The 14,015-nt window shown below is 36.9% G+C and overlaps 1 protein-coding gene across 2 annotated transcripts in view; it reads right to left on the bottom strand.

The window, feature by feature from the left end:
- taf2 (TAF2 RNA polymerase II, TATA box binding protein (TBP)-associated factor) overlaps positions 1-14,015 on the bottom strand; it is a 67,477-nt gene that overhangs the window by 27,614 nt on the left and 25,848 nt on the right. For both annotated transcript variants that reach the window (XM_079430585.1, XM_079430586.1), the window contains exons 15-17: positions 8,814-8,879; positions 5,412-5,664; positions 375-515 (exon numbers count right to left, since the gene is read on the bottom strand). In XM_079430585.1, coding sequence (XP_079286711.1) covers positions 375-515; positions 5,412-5,664; positions 8,814-8,879 — 460 coding nt within the window. The remainder of the gene's footprint in view (positions 1-374; positions 516-5,411; positions 5,665-8,813; positions 8,880-14,015) is intronic.

Genomic DNA, 14,015 nt, shown 5'->3' on the forward strand with positions numbered 1-14,015 from the left:
GGAATGAGTTTCCAATAATTATCTAGCACATAATAAGAATTATATGAATTCAAAGAAATATAAGAATAATTCTTATTCTTAATTACTTAGTGTGCTAATGACTAACAACAATTGTTATTTAACATTCAGTCACCAGAGCAGTGCTCATTGAGGGACCTCTATGGCACCTTTACATGCCAGGCTGATATCTAGCATCTCTACTGTGGAGGAGCTTGTTTGTCTTACATATTTCATTTCTGACATGAATAACAGGGTCCTGTCTTATGGTCCAAAGGTTTTCCGTTATACTTTTTGTTGAAAATAAAATTGAACTTCTTATCTAACTAGGCTATAATTAAAATCTTAAATTATTCAATTATAAAAAAAGGTATTACCTTTTGCAGGAAGTAGCTCTGAAAATTGATGAAGTTGTTGGTCTTGACAATATTCGGGCAGCTTTTGCAGCAGAACATGCGTGTAAAAAGAGACTTCATGGCTGGGGGGCCAGTCCAGGTGCTCATCATGGAATTAGCAATCTAACACAGGTCAAAAGTTAATGCCTCCCAAAAAAGCAAGCAATATAATTTCAAACAGTATGGAAACTCAACTGCTAATTCAAATGCATGAATAAACAATATGGTGTTAAAGGTGATGTAGATGATTAACTGACCTTAACAATAATGTAATTCGTCATAAGTAACCTTAATAATGTCAAATTACCACATTGCCACTTTTGTTTTGCTTTAGAGTTTTAAAAAAGCTACTTCAATTACTGTCATGGTAAAATAATAAATACAACTTTAAAAAAATAGAGAGGATGAAGTTTTGTTTCACTTGAAGAAAATCTCAATACAAAAGTGTAAAAAAAGTGTAGTATATCATACGTTGTCACTTGTTTTTCTGTGACAATTTAGGCCTACATCACTTGCTAACTGCAATCTGTGTTTTTGCAATATGATAACCTGTATTTGGGACAACATACTGAGATTAACATTTAAAAAATTGAAAACATGGTTAACTGACAAGCACAAGTCTGGAGAAAGATGTGTTGTTTATCCTTTATCAGAGCTGAGGAAAATACACAACAATACAAAGGTTTGGGATAGATAAGATTTTTGTTTTTTTTTTGGGGGGGGGGATGCTCAGTAATGCTCTTATACTTAGCAAGGCTATATTAATTTAGTAAAAAAGAATAAAGCAAAACAGTACAATTGTGAAATAACATTAGAATTCAAAATTCCCTGTTTAAACAAATATTTAATATATAAAATATATTCCTGTAATGGCAAAGCTAAAATTTAGCAGCAATTATGTCATAGCGTCATACGATTCTTTAGAAACCATTATATGCTGAGGAGGTGCTGAAGAAGCATTGCTTATTCTTATCACAGTTGAAAATGGTTATGTACGGTGGCTGAGAAGTGCAAAACAAATCACAATTCTGAAAACAAAATAAGTTGCAAACGCAAATGCAAATCTAAAAAACAAAATAACAATAAAAAAAAAAAACAGAAAACAACAATTCCGAAAATATTATAAGTAAAAAAAAAACAAAAACGACAAATCTGAAAACAAAATACCAAGTCAGAAAACACAATGACAAATCGAAGTATAAGGTCTCTGCGGACCAAAAAGGGGGCGTTTTGTATTCTGATTCAAAGGTAATATAATACAGAGTACAGTGTTGTAAATGTACATGCATATTTTTTATTCAATAGTAAGGGCAATTCATATAATACATTTAAAGCTACTTTATTACCATCCCCGAACTTTCTACCACAACTTTGCTGTTCTTCCTGAATACCTTGATTAACACATGTCTCGTCCAGTCAGCGGTAAGTAATCTATTCTCAAACCAATGGCGCTCTCTCAAACTATACCTACCTCTTCCGGTTGGTCTGATTTGTCGTTGTGTTTTTTGACTTATTTTGTTTTCAGATTTGTCGTCGTGTTTTCCGACTTATTTTGTTTTCGAATTTGTTGTGTTTTCAGAATCAGAATCAGAATGAGCTTTATTGGCCAAGTATGTTTACACATACAAGGAATTTGTTATAGTGACAGAAGCTCCACAGTGCAACAGAGAGACAGCAACCGGACAGGACACAGATAATAAAAGAATAATATACAAATATCCAAATAGGCAATGTACAAAACAGCAAAAACACAATATATAATATAGACAATTATGGTGTACAGGTCTGATATGTGCAAATTTGAAATGAAAAAAAATTTGATAAAAAAGCAAGTGGTGAATAAATAATAGAGTTGTGTGTTCCGCGTTTTATTGTCAAGTGTTCATGAGATGGATTGCCTGAGTTTCTGTGTCTGGTCGTTCTGGTTCTCAGAGCTCTGTAGCGTCGACCAGACGGTAACAGTTAAAAGAGGGAGCGTGCTGGATGGGGTCCAGTGTGATTTTACCAGCCCTTTTGCTCACTCTGGATAAGTACAGTTGTTGGAGAGTGGGGAAGGTTTTACCAATGATTCACTCAGCAGTCCGGACTACCTTCTGTAGTCTTCTGAGGTCAGATTTGGTAGCTGAGATGAACCAGACAGTTATTGAAGTGCAGAGGACGGATTCAATGATGGCAGAGTAGAACCGTTTCAGCAGCTCCTGTGGCAGGTTGAACTTCCTCAGCTGGCGAAGGAAGTACAACCTCCGCAGGGCCTTTTTCACAATAGAGTCAATGTGATTGTCCCACTTCAGGTCCTGAGAGATGGTGGTGCCCAGGAATCTGAATAACTTCACTGCAGTCACAGTGCTGTTCATGATGGTGAGTGGGGGGAGAGCAGGGGGGTTTCTCCTGAAGTCCACAATCATCTCCACAGTTTTGAGCGTGTTCAGCTCCAGGTTGTTGAGACTGCACCAGACAGCCAGCTCCTCCTGTCTGTAAGCAAACTCGTCACCGTCCTGAATGAGGCCGATCAGTGTGGTGTCGTCTGCAAACTTCAGGAGCTTGACAGAGGGGACTTTAGATGTGCGGTTGTTGGTGTAGAGGGAGAAGAGCAGTGGGGAGAGAATGCAGCCCTGAGGAGCTCCAGTGCTGATGGTACGAGTGCTGGATGTGGATTCACCAAGCTTTACTAGCTGCTGTCTGTCTGTCTGTCAGGAAGCTGGTGATCCACTGACAGACGGATGGTGTCCGTGATGATGGTGTTAAAAGCGGAGCTGAAGTCCACAAACAGGATCCTCACATGAGTTCCTGGTCTGTCCAGATGCTTCAGCATGAAGTGCAGTCCCATATTGACAGCATCATCCACAGACTTCTTGTTGATTCTCCAGAGCACTGGGGGATGGTGTCTTTTTTTTCTCCATGTAAATATCATATATCAATAAGCTATTCATAATTTTTCTCTACCTCATTTTGCTGCTATTCAAATACCCTGTACAACTTTTTGCACATTATTTTTGCACATTCCTCTTATTACAATTTAAGTCAACAACATACTGACCTGCACATTTATATTTATATTTTTATCTTATCTTATTTTATTTTATTCTTTTATTTTATTTTATGTTTTGTACTTCTTAATATTTGTATTCTTTATAATTGCACTGTCCTTGGAGCGGACCTGACCTACATTTCACTGCTGGTTATACCCTGTATAATTGTGTATGTGACAAATAAAAACTCTTGAATCTTGAATCTTGTAACTGGTGATATCCTTCATACCTTTCCACAATGAATCAGGATCACTGTAAGAGAATTTGTTCCTTAGCTTGTCAGAGTAATTCCTCTTTGCCACTCTAATCTCCTTTTCCAGTGTGTATTTGGCCTGTTTATACAAGACTTTATCCCCCTTTTTGTAAGCATCTTCTTTGGCCTGACGGAGCTGTCTGAGTTTTGCAGTGAACCATGGTTTGTCATTGTTGTAGGTTAAATGAGTCCTGGTAGGAATGCACATATCCTCACAGAAATTGATATAAGATGTTACAGTCTATGTGAACTCGTCCAGACCGTTGGAAGCATTTTCAAAAACAGTCCAATCAGTGAGAGAGAAACAGGCTTGTAAATCCTGCTCGGTTTCATTAGTCCATTTTTTAACAGTTCTTAATACAGGTTTTGCAGATTTAAGTTTCTGCTTGTAGGACGGAATAAGATGAACCAAACAGTGATCAGAGAGTCCTAAAGCTGCTCGTGGAACCGAATGATATGCGTCCTTTATTGTTGTGTAACAGTGATCCAATATATTATGTCTCTGGTGGCACATGTGATGTGCTGTCTGTATTTTGGTAGTTCGCGGGAGAGATTTGCTTTATTAAAGTCCCCGAGAGTCCAGGTGTTGTTGCTCACTCTCTGTGATCATATCAGCGAGTTTCTGTAAAGCTGTGCTCACGCGCGCTTGCGGTAGAATGTAGACACTCACGAGAATGAACGAGTAGAACTCCCGCGGCGAATAGAACGGCTTGCAGTTAATGAAGAGCATTTCTAGATCTAAACAGCACATCTTCTTTAACACAAGTTACATCTGTACACCACCTCTCATTGATGTAAAAGCACGTCCCGCCGCCGTGCGATTTCCCCTTTGATTCCGCGTCCCAATCTGCTCTGATCAGCGTGAAGTTAGGCAGATGTAGTACGCTGTATGTCGCCATTTAGCCAGGTTTCCGTGAAACACAGAGCAGCAGAGTTAGAAAAATCCTTGTTTGTCCGGGAAAGCAGAAAGAGTTTGTCCGTTTTGTTGGGTAGAGAGCGGAGATTCGCCAGACGGATGCTAGGCAATGACATTCGAAATCCGCGCTGACGAAGCTTCACGAGCACACAGGCTCGCTTTCCCCATCTGCGCGTCCTGAAGCGTTTGACCAGAGATACGGCTCCGCCAACTACAATGTCCAGCAAAACGTCTGAGTAGTCAAAATCCAGTAAAATATTTTGTGGCGTGTTCTGCCGAATGTTCAGCAGGTCATCCCTTGTAAAACTGATGGTATGAGAGTAACAAAAAAAACAGGAACAACAAACAAAAACAGTACAAACACTGAAAAGCAAAGCACAGTAGCTGCCATCTGCGGCGCCATCTCAAACTAGAAATGTTCTGACTTGTTATAATGTTTTCGGAATTGTTGTTGTTTACTACATAATTTTTTTTTTTTTGTTATTTTTTTTTTCAGAACTGTGACTTGTTTTGCACTTCTCGGCCACCGTAGTTATGGTTATGTTTTTGTGGAAACCATGATACATTTTTTTCCGCCCAGGATTCTTTAATGAATATATCAAAATAATTTATTTAAAATTCTGAAAAACAGAAAGTCACTTTTGATCAATTTATTGCATCTGATTGAAAAGTATTAATTTCTTAAAAAAAAACAAAATGTTTTTATAATAATTCTCCCTTAACCTAAACTTTTGATAGGTAGTGTATGAGATACATTACCATCTTACATCTAATTTAACTAATTATGCTACATATTTTGTATGTAAGGTAGCATGTTTTACCTTAACCAGACAGAAGCAGGCCTGTATGCGAACTTTATAAAAGCACTGGTCTTGTTCTAAAATATCAGTGAGAGCAAGTCGTGAGGCCGGTGTGGGAAATATTTCCAGCGCCGAGATAGACTCTTCCTGGGCCACCACATCCCTCTCAAACCGCAACTGGTACTGCCACATGAAATCAGCCTGTTCAAACTCCACCTTCCGTAGGATGGACATGTCCGGATCAATTCGAATCCATAACAGAGGAGAGTCAGCACTGTGACATTACAACAGAAGAAAAGGGGTCACTGTAGGCACAATGTTAAAATTAATCAAGCTTGCCATGATTTTGACTAACGAAACTCAGAAGGACCTAGAAAGACCATGATTTTAAATTCTGACTAAGCATATCATTTAAAAAAAAATGGAGACTGGTCTGAAAGCATAAAAGGTAGATTCCACATTAACCGGCTTAATCATTTGTAAATTGGAACTTTGCATCGGACAATTTCTACCGTTTAACATTGCGATGGACGATGGGGTGGTGGGGGGTAGGGAAGGGCAGGGTTAGGGTGTGCACGAAGCGTGAATCCGTATTCAGAAAAGCAAACGTGTTCTACGGAGCCACTAAAGGGACATGGTTAGCCGCTTGCTAGCGGTAGTCCGTATCATTACTGTACATCAAATTTCACTCACCACATAAAGAGAGTAAGTAGAGATGACGGAGGACAATGGCGAATGTGCTGTAAGTACTGCTGATCTGTAGTATATAGAGAGCACGTGATGGCGAATCTCGAAAATTAAAGTAAAATGAGAGCACGCATTCAAAAGCGGTTTCAATGCCCCGCATATTAATAGCGGTCCCCTAATGCCCGTGTAGCATTTGGACCAATCAGACACGCACTTATTCATTATATTTAATGAATAATCCAGCAAACCCTCTCATTCAACAAACAATCTGTGAGGGTCTATGGACCCTTCCCTCCCCGAAAGAGCACCCTAACGGACATTTTCACGAATAAATCATGATATCAAAAACTTTCGTACTAAAATTTATTCTAAATGTACGAAAAAATTCAACAACTTATACCACACGTACGCAATAATCATGTACGCCCGGGGCCTTATAAGCATGTATAAAGAACCCTACAAATAATTAGATATGTTATTTACAGGGTGGGTGACATTAAAATTGATAATAAAGTATAATTAGAGGTCCAATTATATAAATAGATATACATATAATTAGAGGTCCAAACAACAAATCACCTGATCTATCCTTATATAAACGGTGATTATTGTGTCTCACCTTGTGTTTGGAGGCATGGCACACTTGGTACTGCTTGAAGACATTGCGGCGCATGCTCAGGAGAGAGCGTGTCTTTAGAGAGCGCACAGATACGTTTGCTGAGAGTGACGAATGGCTGTTCAGTCGCTTTTAAATAGCAAATTTTTTCTGGCTTCCACCTCAGACAGCAAAACCTCACGTTCATTATCGTTAAAGTTCTTTTTCTTTGTCTTTTGTTTTGATGCCATAATTGTCTTTCTCTGGACGAGTGCCGCTTAGCGGAAAGCCCTTATATGGAGTTGGTTTGGGCGTGTATTATGCCAATCACTAACATCGTGCACGCGGGCGCTCATTTAGAAGACTCCAAATTCACAAACAGAAGAACGAGTTTAAGAACAACTCATGTGCGTACACAAGTGTTGTAAATTAGGCGGAAAGTTTTCGTGAGAAGTTCAAATGTGCGTATAAATATGAAAAACGTATGCAATTATTAGTGAATGAGACCCATTGTGTGTATGATTTTAACTTGTATAGTGTCTCTTGTCTCATTGTATTTGGTTTTATGCATGCTTTATGAGTGAAGTAATAGTTAAATGTAACCCCACCTATATCGTGTCTCCTACCAAATTAATGCTCATTTGATTTGATTTCGATCTTGTTACATGCTGTGAGTAGTACTGTACCTTAAAAAAGGGTATTTCTCTTACCCTGGAAATTAAGATTTCTTTGAATTCACAAAATCAATACTGAACGTTCACTAGACGACCTGGTCAATTGATTGTACTGTAAATTTGGCTTCAAACTAATTCTATTAATATTATAATTCATTATAAAGAGTTATGATTCATTAATAATATTCCCCCTTAAACTAATTTGCAACACCCGCAATTTATACACAGTATAATTATCCAACAATATAATTGCGAGAGAATGTATTGAAATAAATTTTTTCCTCTCATCTCGTATTTATTCCCTTTAAGGGGTTCCGTAGTACATGTCATTTCCTTCCCGAACAGGGTGCTAGGTGTGATCGACTTGAAGCAGCGCTGCACAGACCGATCATTGTGTGACAAAGTACCGCGAGAGCCATAAGAGAGCAGACGGCTCCTTATGTTTTCGGAATACTCTTATGGTACTTTGATGTCATACACTGATCATTCTGCGCAGTGCCGCTTCAAGTCGAACACACCTATTGGGATGCGGCGGATTGTGGGAGAGGGGGTAGAGGAAAGGAATCATGATGCCAGCTCAACATTGTGATGTCTGTCAGCCATCGGCATCGTCTATTGGCCCAACCCCACTGATCATTTTTGATCAATGTTTAAAATATCAAAACATTATGAATTTGTAACTGCAGGTTAAAGCACTCCATATCCCTCTGAGCTGCATTAAACAGTGCGTAAATACATCTAAAACCCACTTCAGAAGCAACTTCTCCAAAGATTCACTTTGTTGATACTTGTCTCATTTGTTTGGTAACAGCCTAAATGTCTTATTATTCTAATTGACTGATTAAATTTAACAATTTGACTCAAAAGATGCACACTTTTAGAAAAAAAAGGATTTAAGCACAATAACACAATATTGTCTAATTATCGTTATCGAAAAAATTCCAAAAAATATTGATATTTTTTTTCAATATCGCACACCCCTAACGTCAAGTTAGAGTATGAAAACACAATGAGCTCATACTTTTTACGCTCTACATAGCTTCTGTGCTGCTTTTACTGTTTAAGCATCCAGTCTGAAATGAGCATCAAGAACAAAAAAAGAGTGTCCAAAAACTAGGTGCATGTGTACATGTATACACAATAGCAAGAAGTCAGAGTGGTGTACCACTGAATAAACAGGAAATAGTCTAAAGATGGTCAGATGAAACAAAAATTAGTATCAAAGAAGAAAGGGGCAGATAACATAACGGGACCAGTGAGAAATAACCTCTTTGTCTCTTGTTTGTGCAAAATATATAGTGTGCATGTTTAACAGGGAGATATACTGCTGAAACAATTACAACTATTAGACAAAATATGCTCAAGGCATTAATCTTAAATGTTATTACACACAGTATTACACACTTAAAGGTTGGAAGATTCACTGATCTGTATGTGGTAAATTCATAAAATATAAAAACAGCTTACTCCATGGCTGACAAGTCCATGTCAACTTCCTCTCCATTCATCAGAGGGATTTTCTTCTTCTTGTTCCTGACAGAGAAAGAACTGTTTGTTTGTTTGTTTGTTTGTTTGTTTGTTTGTGCTGCCAGGTTCTGTGGCTATTTTCATGGAAAGAAACATTTATAACAAATTGTATTAGGTTTACAGCTGCAACTACTAATCAATAAAATCGATAATAATCGATAATGAAATTCATTGACAACAAATGTCATTATTGATTAGTTGCGTCTGCCCACCGTGCATGCAAAACATCTGCCAGTCGTGTCAAATTTTACCACTGAATAATGCATTTCTATGGACGAAATGAATATAAATGAATCTAATAGTGGAAGAAACAGAGTGAGCTGCTTTGGGAAAGGTGCATGATTCAAGCTGCCCAAAACATGCGAATGCTTTAAACTTCAAGTTAATGCATAAGCATAATGTTTAACATGGCTCGTCCTGTTAGGTGCTTTGACAGATGCGTGTTTAATGTGTGATATGATTCCTCAGCGCAAACCTTTCATTGTAATCTGTAAATGTTCATATTCACGCAAGTGTTTCTATTTTGCATGAAGGCTCGTCCTGACAATCTGCGTTAAACTTCAGAATTTACTGAACGAGCGGCAGTGCTTCAAACAGACTGAAGGCAGTAGAGAGGGAAAAAATTAATATGTAGCACAAAAATATTCATTTTGCTGAAATACCTGTTATTGGATGTTAAATTTAGGTTTAAAAGCAAATTTTAAATTCAAGCATTTTATGATAGTAACTGTAAAGGGATAGCAGCATGTGATTGATGCATGTGTTATTTACAGAATAAAGAAATGACAGTAGCAAGTTAATGCATTCAGAGTGAATGTGTGTTCATGCAGAACATTCCTCTCATGTGTTAACACTAAGTTTGTGTTTTTCTTTATGATCTTCATTATAATCTCCATTTTTAGGCCCTGTTTACACTTGGTATTAAGATGCGTTTTGGTCGATCGGATCACAAGTGGACAATGGAAACATACCCATTTACATCCATCTCTTCTGTCCAATTTCGACCACTTCTGGCCAGATTACCCCCTTGGTGCTGATTACATCAAGAGGAGGGTAAATGGGCAGATCCCTCTGTCGGCGTCAAAACCTTTCTTATAAGTGCGCGTCCTTGTACGTCTCGCAATGATTACACGTGTATTAGGTCAGTAGGTGGAGTGTAGGCGGTCTTTTGTGGCTGCTCGAATGCATTCGACCACATCACTACACCACGAAAGAAATCTGGTCAAATGCGTTTCCGACTGCCTCTGGAAGTGGATGAAAGTGGATGAGCTCAAAACGTTCACACCCCGTTTACACCTGTATTTAGTGTTGTCCACTTGTGATGCGATCGACCAAAACACATCTTAACACCAAGTGTAAACAGGGCCTTAGTGTAGGGATTTAAACTGTACTTTGCCCATCTGTCTATTTATACTCTCCATTTGTGACCTGTTCTGGCAAAATGAGTCAATGAGCAAATTTTCAAAAATGAGTTTTTTTTATTTTCACATTCTTCATTAAAACACCTTCAAAATTATATATTATTTGTTGTAATCTGACAAAAAATGACTGAGCTACACCCGTTTGAAGTCGACAACATCAGCAAAATCAGTTCTGAGAAAACTTAAGTTGAAGTTTTCTGAAGGTTCGAAAGCAAAATCACCTAGCAACGTTGCATTGTTTCCATCATTTCCTTTCTTAATATTAATTATATATTTTTATTTTATCTTTGTTATTAAAAATAAGAGCAGGTACAAAAAAAAACTAAAAAAACACAGTACAACAAATATAAGAAACAAACAAATAGGCCTAGTGCATTACTTTTCATTTTACATCTAAACAAAAGCATTCAAGTAAAACACTGGAAAACAATTCATCAATTAACTGAAAAACAATTAATCAAATGTAAATATTATAACACTTTGGCATGTTCATTACAAATAAATGATTAAAACTACAAAAGCAGTTCAATCAAGAGCAGCAATCATTTCTTTTATTGTTTGATTAACATTAATAAGACAGACGGCCTATAGTAAATCCTACTGTACAGCATGGATCTAATATAATGTTACACTTGAGATTAGGGATGCTCCGATCAGGATTTTTGCAGCCGATACCGATACCGATTTCTTGTCATGGTGATCGGCCGATACCGATTCTGATGCTTCAAGCTTTATATAACATAGGCTATGTAATAATGTTATATAAATAATCACAAAAATTATTCCTTATACAGTGAAAATTGTAATATTCCTTTAAAGTGTTTTTATGCATAACATTATGTATATCAGGACACTCAATATAAGACAAAAATAAATGCAAACAAAATGTGTCTGACGCAACCCAAGGCAGAGATGGGCACTCGGACTCGAGTCGCATTTTTATAGCCTTCAGACTTGACTTGACCTGAAATGACTCCAGACTTTACTCGACTTGAGGAAAAGGAATTCATTTTAAAATTGTGAATATTTTAAAAGCAACTCGAGTCTTTTATCCTTAAATACTTCTATAAGTTCATCCGTACCCCGGCATCCATCCGGACCGCGAGCCGTAACAGCAGCACCATACAGTGAGCAGCGCATCAAAACAGCGGAGCGGATCACATAACAATCGCTCAGGGTCGTTTATGGTAAATATCTTTCAGCGCTATATCCTTGTACTTTTCAAGAGCTGCCGCAGTTATTTTAACAACAACAACAGAAACACAGTGAGAGACAAAATTATAGATTACTTTCACTCAAATACATAAAAATAAAAAAAAAGCTGCAAATATAGTTATTTTTCTTACTATCTATTTATCTATCTATCTATAACCTATGACTCAATCCAGATCAGGGCTTGCAAAAGTTGGAGTTGAAGAGAAAGAAATGTCTTAATTATCATTTCAAGAGGTCTTACAGTTGGGGACGGAAAGCCAAGAATGGCGATACGGCTGGATTAAACTTCAAAAGGCAATGATGTCACTGAATAAATATGAGCGCTGCACATTTCAAATCAAAACACGGCACGGATGTCTTTATGTGAATGTATCTGAAGGGAACCGACTCTCTTCAGAAACGTGTTGGTGGCATTTTCCTTTCATCTTACCTATAATGCCTGATAAAGCAGCGTTTATGAGCGCGGACGGTGCTGCATTGTGTTCTGGAAACCGCTATATTAAGCTGCTCATAAAGCGCCACCTCGTGGCAGAGAATGAATTTGCATTTCCAATAAGCCTTTCTTGTATGGTCAGATAAATGCAAATATCAACGATTGTTTTTAAGCAGCAAACACAGAGTTGTAAATGAGAAAGAAGTGAATGTGCCTTCTAAAAATCTAAACAATTACACAGTAATATTTATTAGTTTTAATTTAATATAATAATTTACATGCTTGATTTATCCCTTTTCATAAAAATGGTCTAAGGCTGAAAGATTTTTGTTTTTGTGAAAACCTGCATCTGAACTGTAAATCATGTCATTTTATGGCTTAATACTGTTACCATAGACATTGTCCAACCTCGCTCATACTGTTAATTTTACTTGTGCAGCTCTTAAAATGTGTCATAAATCTGCAGATACCTTGTAAATAGTGAAATCAAATTCCTTCCTTCATATTTGTTGATATGTGTGTATTGAAAATATTTTTGACAAAATAAATGGAAACATTTAAATTCCAACATGGAGAAGTCTGATGTAACTCATAAGGTTTAATACTGTCCAATATAAGACTGAAGAGGAAAAAAGAAATTGAAACTTTTAAACTACTGAAAGAACAAAACGGAGTAGTTTGATCACGGTTATCCACGGGCGCTGCAGATAATCCGCGGGTCGGGTAATAAAAAAAAAAAAGCTTTCTTATTATTTGCGGGTGGTCGCGGGTGGATAAAATGAATGTTAAAATTAAAGTTGATGCAATATTAACTACATTTTTTTTTTTTAAATAAATTTTTTCATTAGGCAGACGATTTAATTTATGTGTGTGTGTGTCAGAGATGTTCACGAGTCTTTAACTTTGAGTCTGAGTCAAGTCTTTAGTCTTTAACCTGGAGTCTGAGTCAAATCTAGAGTCTTTGGTCACGAGTCGAGTCTCAAGTCATTTAAAGGCTCGCTAAAAAAATTTAAAACATTCATAATCCTCATGTATTGAAATCGTCCTATTTATGATGCTGTTTTATAGGCTATAGACAAAATATATGATCAAATTTTTTTTTTTTTTTTTTTTTTTTAAAGAGGTGTTAAGATGTAAGGTTAATGTTCATCCAGCCTGTTACTTGTTTTAATCCATTCCCAAGTTTTAAAACGTGTTTTAATCCATTCCCAATTATATTCTCCTAGAGTCCTATCTACCATGACACATAAGGTAATATGTGACACAGATATTACAAAACCATACAAATCAAGTATTTCTTTTTGATAATAGTCAGGGGTATTCAATTAAAGTTCCAAGAGGCACAGACTCTATATTTTCTATTATATTATAGGTTCAGACAAAAAAAATATATATATATATTAAAAAAAATTTTATTTATTTTTACATGTATTGTACTTTTACATTGAGATACATGCAAGGCCATGTGACAGAAAACAGTATAGATCAGGAGGAAAACCCTTAACATAAACAATTTAAATATGTTATAAGCATTATTTTCTAAAACTGTCTACAATAATCAATGTTCTCATCTTGAGCAGAAAATAAAGATAACCAGTAGTTTCAAAGTTTAAGTTCTATCCTAGGCATCTAACAACAATTTTCCCAATTATAATTACATGATGCTTTTGAAATGATTTTAACCTACAGATTAATAGTACTAAACGTAGATCAGAAACGTCTCGTCACATCTGGTTGAACATTGAACAGTCAGAGTCACAGGTTATGGAGAGATAAATAGATAAATAAGTAGATTTGCAGCATGTTTCTGTTGTTGTTAAGATAACCGCGTCATTGGCAGCTCTTGAACTTGGCCCCCGGCGCGCGTCTGGAGAGAGAGAAAGCGCACGGAGCTGAAAGGGCTTCAATTAAGTGCGTTTGGCATTAGATAAAAATACTAGAGTATATAGCGCTGAACGATATTTGCAATAAACAACGCTTGTTATGTGATCAGCTCCACTGTTTTGACACACTGCTCACTTGAAATGGAGTCCTTTTCCTCGAGTCTGAGTCAAGTCTGAAGTCTATAAAAAT

The sequence above is a fragment of the Barbus barbus genome, assembly GCF_936440315.1.
Source record: "Barbus barbus genome assembly, chromosome: 12".
Classification (NCBI taxonomy): Eukaryota; Metazoa; Chordata; class Actinopteri; order Cypriniformes; family Cyprinidae; genus Barbus; species Barbus barbus.